Here is an 11,016-nt window from a genome sequence, read left to right on the forward strand (position 1 = left end):
GGTCGAAATTCAACTGAATAATTTAATATATTATTTGTAACACATAAGTACTTACATTTTTCTTTCTACAGTCCCCTATATGAATTTTGCCAAATTTCACGCTTCTCCGTGCGAGCAATGTCGTTAAAAAGGGATACAACATTTTTTGATCCCGTTTTAATATACATAATTGTATAAATTATATAAGGAAAGCCATTTTTGTTTTATATCTGGAAAAACTAAACGTCGGTGTAAATTAAAGAATGAAACAAATATTCATTTGTTATTCGTTTAATTACACATAGACCATATAAACTATATGCAAACTGCTATAAATATTTAGTATTCGATTTATATATAACACAGACAACGGATTGCAGTAAGTAACATTAGAATACTATATTTTGTACCTACATAAAGCTATCTTTTCAAGTGAAAATATTTTTAGTTAAATGCTCATAATTTATGTACATTTTGCCATAATACAAGAATAAAAGCTACTTTGTTAAAGGCACATAACTACTTACTTTTAAAACTTAACACTTATTGCAAACAACACTTATTATTGCAAATAACATTGCTATTGCATTGAATGCGTTTCAGCAAATTATTAGGTATCTACAGGGTTTAAAATAATATAAAGTCCTAAAAAAGGTCTCACACAGTCTTATTCAAAACAATATTATAATATTCGATATCATAGTCTTTAGTTACAAGTAACTCAATTCATTAAAAATGGCGTCAAATCAAATATATTAGGTGCTCACAAACATGAAGACATAAAACTAGAACGTAACAATAATTATGTCTTTTCGTGTCTATAAATTGACCGACGTAATATCAACTATTTATTTTTAAGAAATTTACATGCAGCAGACAAATTTGAGATTTCATTATATTGTTTGCATGTAAAACCTAAAGAGATCAAAGATATTTTTCACACGCTGCACGTATGTATATACGTTGTATAATAAATAAGAATATCATATTTTTAGAAATATCATAGTACCTCTATAAAACTATGTTAATAATAACATATACTAGTCAGACAAATAATAGGTCGCCAGCGCCATTCAACAACATTGAGGAGATATACCACATAATAATTAATAATTTAAGCAATAACACATTTTTCGAAACTCCATATCATAGATATTGTAAGTATTTGGCAGCAATTTAAGAATTCAGTTGGTAGTCATGAAAATTATTTGGTATTTAACTGTTTTCCCCAATAGGCGAGCTTGTTGACGGACAGATGAATATATCTTCGGGGAAAAGGTCACCCCTAAGTCGCACGGCTTTTACTCCATCGCCAGACGCTCGCGATTCCAACTCTCCTATAAGTACGTCATCAGCGAACACCAACCAGTCTGTTGGACCGCGTACTATTCGAAAAGTTGTCTGGAATTTAAAAAGAAATCATGTTAAGTTGTGGTAAATAAGGTACTAGTTTCTACCTTACTATGCGACGCAGTAGTTTAAGGGAAGCTCCACCAGTTGGGATAGAGATAGATAGTAAAAAACGCAAATGAGACTATGAAAGTACGTAGAGAAAAATCGAGCCAAGATTTTCTGTCTGAGCTCTATTCTCGCCAGTTAAACATACATAAGTCCCAGGTATGAGTCTCGCGGTCCGCTGCCGTCTTTCCAATCCCCACCCTCCGAACCAAGTGTTGAGCACGACTAGTTGTCGTTCCCTCTGCGACTCGACGTGCGCGCGCACGTTCGCGTGCACGTGGATGTTGGGTCGCGGCCACTCGCGGGGCTCGTCCATCAAGTCGATAGCAAATGAATGCAGCATTGGCCGGAGTCTGGAAGAAAAGGGATACTTGACTAATAAATATAGTAAGTTTAGCTAAGATTGGTAGCAATCGGATGGGATAAGTTTTATGAGCAATAGCTAGGCCTGTTTATTGCTCCAGTATTAGATGAAATTGTTGAAATAGTGGAGTGGTTCAATGACTCTTGAGAAGATACGAGGAAATACTTGTTTAAATGTACATTATAAAATAAATTATCATTATCATCATCATCAACCACATAAAGTCCATTGCTGAACATAGGCCTTCCCTAAAGATTTCCAGACGGACCTGTCGAAAGCAGCCTGCATCCAGCGTGTTCCTGCGACATTTTTTTAAGTCATTATTTTTTTAAGTCTACCTTGCACTAAATATTATACCTGAAACATAATTTACGAAGCGAAAACTACCCACTACCTGATTGACTATTCACAAAACATGAAAATATATGGTTTTGGTTTGACATTTCATTTCCCACGAGCACTATTAACGAAAATTGGCGAATTTGGTAATTGGCAAAATGTAAAATATTCTGTTCTTGTATAGTCATAATAATGCAGTACTTACTTTCCATAAATAACTACTTGGTACCCTTCAGGCAGTCCATTGGTCAACCTAGCTATTACGTTAGGCCGCCAATGGACCTTTTCACCCTCGGGGTTGTATATGCTTGCTCGTAAGGGTACCTGTAAATTATATTTAACTTTTAAAAATGGAATGTTGAATAAGATGTTAGGCTTGTAAACTTTCTTTTCGATTATGGCTTATGGTCATTTTAAATTTATTGCAACCGTTAAGTTCCTTTCTTGAATTACCATAAACAGTGCTAATTTGTAAAAATTATAATCTAAAATTCCTTGTTTATTTCATAACTAATAATTATGAATGCCGTAACTGTTGAATACATTTTAACCTATTAAGTGTGACGGACACACTTTAACGGCCATTAAGGTCGTACAATGATGGAGGGAAAAGCATACTGTGTACTGTTATAGATTTATTACCTGCTGATATTAAATAACTTATTTTTGTACGTAAGAACAGGAAAACACAGACTTTCGTTTTACAAATACATACATACGTGGCTACATTGGTAATGTTTTAAACTAAATAAATGATAAAAAATACTCACTTCCTGTATTGGCGGTGACAAAACTGGGTATATGGATGTCTTCTGAATGTTTAATGTTGCATTTTTAATGCCTGCAACTTGCACCCAAGCGGCTGATGTGGGACTGGGATTCCTATGAGTATAGTTGCAATAGTGTTCGCCATCTACTGCGAATAACGTCTCTTTTTCATCCACGAGCACTTCTATTGTAAAAGGACGGTCCAATTTGAATGGAAACAATCTGCAAATGTATATTATGAATAAGTATATTGGACGAATCATGTTCATCATCACATAAGTTGGTATTGTTGTTGGGTCGATTGGTTTACGTTTGTAAATGCCAAAAAACAATTGAAAATTGTTACAAAATAAATTAGGCAGTCTGTTTCGCAGATCCTTAGATAAATTGATGTCACGTATTTTTAATATACTTAGGTAAAAAAAATTAGCTGACAAATATGTGCCATTTTTATTACATCATGAAGCAAGGAATAACGAGGAAGATCTGTACTAATTTCTAAGCAATGGTTGATTGGAATGTGTAGGTACATAATAGTTTTTGTTATATTCAGGAAAGGAAAGAATGAAATCTAAGCTAAGAAATTCTTCTTTTAAATTTGTTTTGGGTCTGTCAATTTCGACAAATACTTGCAATAGGAAAAAAATACACGTCGAATTGATAACCTTTTTTTTTCAAATCGGGTAGTAAGTAATTGAAAAGTGGATAAATTATAATATTTTTATTTCCTCGTTCCTTGAATACGTTATACTTAGTATTAGTCGAATGGTTTCATCACCCGTATCGTGTTAATGAAAATTCGCTTCTCGTGGAACTTATGCTTTAAATTGAAAATAAACACTTTTTTTATCTAGTAAACATTTTATCGCTAAAATTAATATCATTAGATTAGTTTCCACAAAATGATCAATTTTACTTTGTATTTTAATATCTCGTAAAGTCAGAGGTTCTAGGAATGAGATCTAACGCGACATCCGTCTCTTCTGTGGGAGATAACCGATTCGTTTTTTAAAAAATCATAGACGGTTCTGCCTCACCCCTTAATTGTATTCCTCAGTACGCCCCTTTTATTCCACTGCCTGACACACCTCGTGGGACCTGGCGAGATATAACGGACAATTGATAATATTTCTATAATAATATATTAACATTTTGCAATTCGCCGTTCGATTTTTGAAATTATGCATCACCAAACGAGTCTGCCGAGGTCCCCCTTGACCCGTGTACTAGAAATTCGTTCCTCTTTATTCTTTGCTCCATGTTCGTATACAATCCAAGTTTCGCACTCAGCGAAGTAACAATATCAAGGCATAAGCAATTTTGTTTTAACCATGGCTTAAAAACCTCGGTGGTTTCAAAACTTTTTAAATTTATAACGAAAAGTGGTTTAAAACTGTTAAATACTTACTTAAAACAAGAGAAATATTTTACCTACTATAATTTTAATTATTTTGAAAATATAAAGAACTTAATTATAACCCAAATTACGATTTACTCGGATCAAATGCTTGATATTATTATTAGGTTGTTATTATTGATTTTATTTATGTTCGTATTGACTTTTGACTGAATTACCTACGAAAATATAAGAATCTGAACACAAACATTTGTATTTTCTTTGACATTTAATATTATATGTATTACGAAAAGCCTAAAAATTATATTTGAATATTGTTGAAATTATTTTTTGATATTTTACCTATAAGCCGTAGTTTCTTCAGATCCCCATTTTCCATGGCGTCGCGTGTTCCGCACAACGTAGCATTGAGGCATGCGCACGTTGAAATGCACAGCGATGTCGGCCCGGCCGGAATCCACATCGCCACTTCCTATATTTAAAGCAAACCTGAAATCAATGTGGACGGTAGATGTACTGGATATATAAGTATGACATTTTTGTTAAAAGATAAACATCCAAAAAGCACTATAGTTTATTTTGTTTATCATACAACGGAGATCTGTAACTCATACGAGTACATGCATTCTTTTATGCATAAATACGTCTAAATAAATTAAGTACCTATGTACCATGGGTACATTTGTAGAGACCACAGATTTATATGATCGACCAGTAATTTTCCTCATGAGTCGCGTGTGCTATGTTTTAATTAACATTTATCAATAACGTAACTGATCTTAATCGGTATTCAGTAGGAGTAAAGTGTGGCTCGCTCTTATTTAATTTATATTGTGATCCCATTTTGTCATAAAAAACTGAGCAAAATATTTTATAACTAACACGATTATGAAAAAACTTAATACAAGTACATTTACCATGGTAAATCTTCGCTCGGCGTTCCAGTGCAAATGATGTGCGCTCCTATGTTCAAGGGCTCGGACAAGGTCTGTGTAAACTTCACGTCCCGCGCCTCCGCCAGTTGGCACTGGAAACAGACCGATAGGCGATACATGTTTTGTGTACACAATGCCGGTTTCCTGTTGTAATTTGTTTCCTCACATTGTGTTTGATCTTTACCAATGTTTTTCTTTTCATATTCATACTGTGCCTATAGGTATTTTATACAAGCACGTAGTAACAACTTACAATTAAATTATGTTAGCTCACTATAAAGTGTCTATTGAATTAATATAGGAATAAATAATATCAGCTTTGTATTATATAAGTATATTATCCCATTGCTGAGCACGGGCCTCCTCTATCACTGAGAGGGATTAGGCTTTAGTCCACCACTCTGGCCTAGCGTGGAATGTGGATTAGTAGAAATCACGCATCCTCAAAATTCCTATAGAGAACTTCTCAATTATTCAGGTTTCCTTGCGATGTTTTCCTTCACCGTTAAATAAAGCGATAATTCACAAAGAATACACACAATTGTAGAAAGTCGGAGGTGTGTGCCCTTTGGATTTGAACCTGCGGAAATTCGTGTCGGCAGTCCGTTTTACTTCCAACTAGGCTATTGCCGCTTCCTATTGAATTACACTTATTGAATTGAATTTAAATCTATACTTAATATGTATACCTAATAATCGTAGTATTGTATCGTATTTAATTTAGCATAATTTCTAAGTAATAACTATTATCAACTGTTAGGTAGGTATACAGAAACACTACACCACAATAAAGTTAATAGTGTAGGTAGTGTATACAGTTAACAAGTTGTCGGCGTCTGCCTGTTGCCGTACAGATACATGTATGTAGGACAGAGTGATAAATATTTGATTAATTTTATATAAAAAAGAAACAAAACATTTGGTTTGGTCAAATGAGCCTGAAATGTCAAAACTCGAATGATACGGAAGCTACTCTATTCACGTTATTTCAAATGGCAGTGTTGAAAAATGCATGACTAATGTTTTCTTTAATAAGTTAATTAAAAATGGTCACATAGGCAGAATATCCTACAGCAGGTAAGTACCGACATTATTAACTAGCATCTCCTAATAAGAGCTAATAAAATTAATTAACAAAGGTATCACGAATTCTTTCACCATTTACGTTCCTTAAGTGAATCACTGTGTACAGCATGAGGTCATCAAGACACGCCGTGCTTTAATGAGTGTCAGGGTTGGGTTATAGCATTGACTTGTATTAAGTTCATCTTTATAAATTCTAGTTACTAAAATGGGTAGGATTTTTTTAGTGAGTGACCTCATGCGATTTCATAAAAACGTGGCGTGTGTAAAAGCTGTAACCTATATTCCAATGGCGTGGCAGCAATAGGGCCTACCTACAGTAGTTAATCAATAGAATCAAAGGTACTACCGCAGGCTTGCTGGGTTCTTCATGTTGTAAACAAATATCTTTACTGCATTGCTCTATCACTTACGGCAGTTTCGATTACCCATCTAACAAATAATCCTCGATCCGATGCCGATAGTAAATCAAAACACGTCATTAAATGACTATGTTAAAAAAAAAAATTCTGATCGGTCGATGTCGCGATAGATATGTGTATAGCGAGATTTAGATTAGCAAGACAACTTGCAGAAGTCGACTTCCGCAAGTATTTTTTGTCGTTTTAAACAATCACTACAAGCTGACTTCTGCCAATTTTGTAGTTTGCAGAACTTGTGACTAAATATTTACATAGCTAGGATATTCTTTAAAGGGACCGACTGGCACGAGGAAATAAAAAGCTTCTTAAATTGAACGAAAGGCCTGCATTATGCGGGGTCCATGCAATTGCAAGGTTTTTTCTAAGATGGGCAGACATTTCTTGGGTGGGCACTGCACACCTTTGTCCCCTTTAGCCACGTTAATGTCGTTAATATAAACGCAGATGTGGAAATACTTGAACAATAATAGATTGTCGCTAGAACGTGGTAGTTCAAACTTCAAACTTAGCATTATAGTTACTTAATAATATTCTTTAAACAGCCAGTTGGGTAGTTTATTGGCTTTATCTTGTCGAATGTAGTACGATATCCGGTTTATACCGAATACATGTTTATGAAATTCGATTAGAGTAAAAAAATGTGTAAGTACTAACTTTTGCCGGCAGCTTAGCCGGCGTGAGTTTTTCCGGAATAAATATTTTCCCGGGCAAAAAATGCAACGCTGGTTGTAACTTGCGTTTATCAAACTTTTTTCTGATAAGTAAATATCTAAGGTGTTTTTTATCGCCATACTAATCTTATACTGTGACTATAATTATGTTCTATAAATGTCTCTTACGTTAACCATTGTATACAAATTTATTGCAAAGTATGCGTCATTTTTACTTATGAATCATAGTCGCTTAAAAATATACGTATTAAATAAAGAAAATAAGTATTATAATATGGATGCAGTCAGCTTTAAAGAATATTTGAAACATTTTTATAATTCACGCGCGGTGTTCCATCTTTACCCACACCTACTTACCCGCCTTTTTTGGAACTACACTTAAGTTTAATGTAAGTACATACATACACAACTAACATACGTTACAAAATATACTATATTCCACAACACTGCACATACAGCAACCGTTTGCCTTATCTTTATACTTTACTCATAATTTACCATTGTAACTGGCACATTTTCGTTATCACTATCATCGGCTTCTGGCTTGGCCCGACAAAATATACGCTGGCAGAATGCACCGCAACCACATCTCCGTTGACAGACCATCACAAAACAATCTCACTGCACTAACAACGCGACACCAGCGAGGCCGTCGGTCGTGGGACCGCATTCACTCGAACTAAAATATCCGCTCGTCGCTGCCGTACACTTCGTCCTTCTACGATTAGCGTCTGGGTCACGCGTCTACCAACCACGAAAGCTAACTATTGTACACCTACATTTAAATTTGTTTAGCTGAAATGTGCATAGGTATTATGCATAATCATACCGCGTTAATCATTGCTACTGCTGCTCAGAAGTCAGAATACAGAAATCTGTAGGTAGGTATTTTGAAGCTTGTTTGTTTAACGTTTGTTATACCTATGACAATAATTTTCTAGTCTTATACCTACCTTATTTAGGTAATCTTATCTAGCAATGAAAGGGAATGGAGTATGAGTAGAAGGGTAGATATAGGTAACATTGATGTTATTGTAGATTGTAGCCACAAGGTCGCCGCATTTCATTTATGCTGCGGAAATAAGTTCGCCGAGCCGAAGTGCACTTGTTGTGTTTCACCCTATGTCTTAGGGAATATATGAGTAAGCTTAATAAAACCTATAGGTAGGTATTACTACATATTTAAAAGTACCATCTAAGTAATAGGTACCTACTTAGGTTATGGGTTATTGACTCACAAGTTACAACTTATGAGCAATAAACATATTATCTAGGTTTTTTTTATTGCTTTGAATGACTAGGTAAACGATACGACCACCCATAAACAGTAGAAACATCATCCAACACCTTGGATTACAAAGTACTGTTTGGTATTGAACTGCGCTTGCCATCCTGAGACACGAGATGATAAGTCTTATTATGTCTCGTAGTTACATTTGCTACAATATTCTTCAAAACGGAACAGAGCAGTGACTACACACTGCTGCTTGTCGGCCGAAATAGACATTGCGGTGGTAGGCAGGCGAACTCTCACATATGAGAGACCTACCACCAGTAGGTACATTTATATACAGTATCTACCTGTACATTTGATCTGTTTTTTCTAATGATGTAGGTAACTTGAAGGAGAGTCCCATTTCGCCATTGACCCCGTTATGCTGGGCGTGGTAACACATTTAAAAAAGTATGACGTGTCTACGTACTCCATACTAATATTATAAATACTATTGGAACTCTGTTTGTTCCGCCTTTATGACCAAATCATCAAACCGATTTCGACAAAAAAATTAAACCGCCTTCAAAAACTACTAAAAACCTTAAAATAATTTAGCTAGATAAGTTGTTGATCGAAACTAGGGTTGCCAGTTTTTTTAGCCTATAAGGTATAAATGCTTAAATGGGCAAAATGTACGGGGTTTCAGGTTTTTACCCGGGACGGATTATTGTGTGTGACATTTTTTATTTTTTTTAATATTTTTCCGAGGATCAAGTCAGTTTTAATATATTTGTAACAATCAATACAATTATAATCGTAATTAAAAAAACAGGTACTTATGGACTCTCTTTTTATTAAATTTATTAAAAACGGAGTCGTATTGATATTTGTGCAAAAATGCGAACGTTGTGTGCGTGAGTACTCGTCAACTGTAGATCGATCGATTTACGGGACAGTCTGTCCCGCCCGGACAATTTAAAATGTGCCTAAAATAGGGGAAGTTCCGGTAAATACGGGACGTCTGGCAGCGCTAGTCGCAATAGACTCAAACTCTCGAGCATCAAAGGACACCCTCAGCGTCAACGGCAGCCTGATGCCAACCTTCCACGCTGCCGTCTATCTCAGGGATACAGTTGTAAAACGTCATTGGTTGTCACTACATAATTATAATGCCCCATTTGTAAAGGACAGTACAAGCTTAAAATTTTTCACTTCGGTTCCTTACTTATGTAAGCACTAATTCAATTCAATTCAATTTTTAAATTGTGGCTCCATCGTTGGCAGACGATGATTTTGCCAATGTCAAAGTTGAAAGTAGGAAAAGTTACGGTATATGTAAGCACTAAGATCTTACTACCTAAGCTACCTAATGACTTTTTAAAATTCAACCTTAGCAGGCTAAGTTGGCAACGAAAGTTTATATGAAAGCTTGGCATTTTAAGTTACGAAATTAGACGGCTATGTAAAAACGCAGTTGAGTAGGCCTTTTACGAATGAATTAGGGATAATTTGTATGATGAACAGTATGTAGAAAGTGTACCTAAGTACTTATTCGATTTTTAGGGCGTGAATGAATTACGTGAACTTTTTAAATAAAAATTGTAAAAAAGAACATTTGTATTGGCTTTCATTTGAAAATTCATCCATAAGAGCGTAAATGTAAGGTAAGGCAACCAAAACAGCTGTTTGCATCGGGCCTGATAAGATTACAGGGCATCTACAAACTAGTTAATTTTACACATACAGAGGAGTGTAATTTTATTTTTATTAAAGTTTTGCTCATAAGTACTTACGTGATAAAATTGTATAATAAAATCCATACAGGTACCAATACATATATTTAGACGTTTCCAAAAACAAGAATTCCTATCAATATATTACAATATATAATTATTATACAATTAATATAGTTTTATAGCCCTTGTCAAAATATTTTTATATCATTGTATTCTACCTAAGTACATAAACTAGGTAAACAGCCTTGTTATATTTGGTTCACTAACCTCAAAATCCAGGGCATCTTCAGCGAAGTCATATTCAATAAATTCACTCGGTACTTGCCCTTCTTCCACTCCATATTCCATTTTACCAATACAATTAACACATTTCATAACTTATAATTTCAACGTAGCAGTTGTCTCATGAAAACACTAGATCACTTATTTTAATTCAATTAACATTTTACGCCAAAAATCAATACGTGTGCCACTTATGTTTCGTTTCTTACAGGCGTTAATTTCTGTACATAAAAGCACTATTTTGTACTCAGCTGACCACAGTTTACCGCAGTGTTATATTTAAAAGTTAAAATGAAAACATTGGTTTGGCGTTTGACATATTTAGATACGTACATTACACAGATGTAGAACACGTTTTACTTGTCTCTTTTTCTCATACAGGTTCCGTCATGCACTCGATCGAGAA

General features: G+C 34.8%; 1 protein-coding gene across 7 annotated transcripts; it reads right to left on the minus strand.

Annotated features, from left to right (window-relative positions):
* Nucleotides 1–254: 254 nt before the first annotated feature.
* Nucleotides 255–11,016, minus strand: LOC115448731 (galectin-8). Of its 7 annotated transcripts, none has more exons than XM_030176276.2 (8): nucleotides 10,596–11,016; nucleotides 5,183–5,292; nucleotides 4,608–4,754; nucleotides 3,946–4,006; nucleotides 2,911–3,130; nucleotides 2,346–2,464; nucleotides 1,586–1,790; nucleotides 1,109–1,380 (listed from the first exon to the last, which is right to left on the minus strand). In XM_030176276.2, the coding sequence occupies exons 3-8, from the start codon at nucleotides 4,726–4,728 to the stop codon at nucleotides 1,195–1,197; spliced, it is 912 nt and encodes a 303-aa protein (XP_030032136.1). In that variant the 5' UTR covers nucleotides 4,729–4,754; nucleotides 5,183–5,292; nucleotides 10,596–11,016; the 3' UTR covers nucleotides 1,109–1,194. The 7 variants fall into 7 exon arrangements, with proteins under 7 accessions (XP_030032131.1, XP_030032136.1, XP_037298295.1 ...); XM_037442398.1 differs by lacking the exon at nucleotides 10,596–11,016 and adding an exon at nucleotides 7,875–7,997; XM_030176272.2 differs by lacking the exon at nucleotides 10,596–11,016 and adding an exon at nucleotides 7,734–7,794 and having other exon boundaries at nucleotides 4,608–4,737.

This window comes from Manduca sexta, chromosome 24 (genome assembly GCF_014839805.1).
Source record: "Manduca sexta isolate Smith_Timp_Sample1 chromosome 24, JHU_Msex_v1.0, whole genome shotgun sequence".
Classification (NCBI taxonomy): domain Eukaryota; kingdom Metazoa; phylum Arthropoda; class Insecta; order Lepidoptera; family Sphingidae; genus Manduca; species Manduca sexta.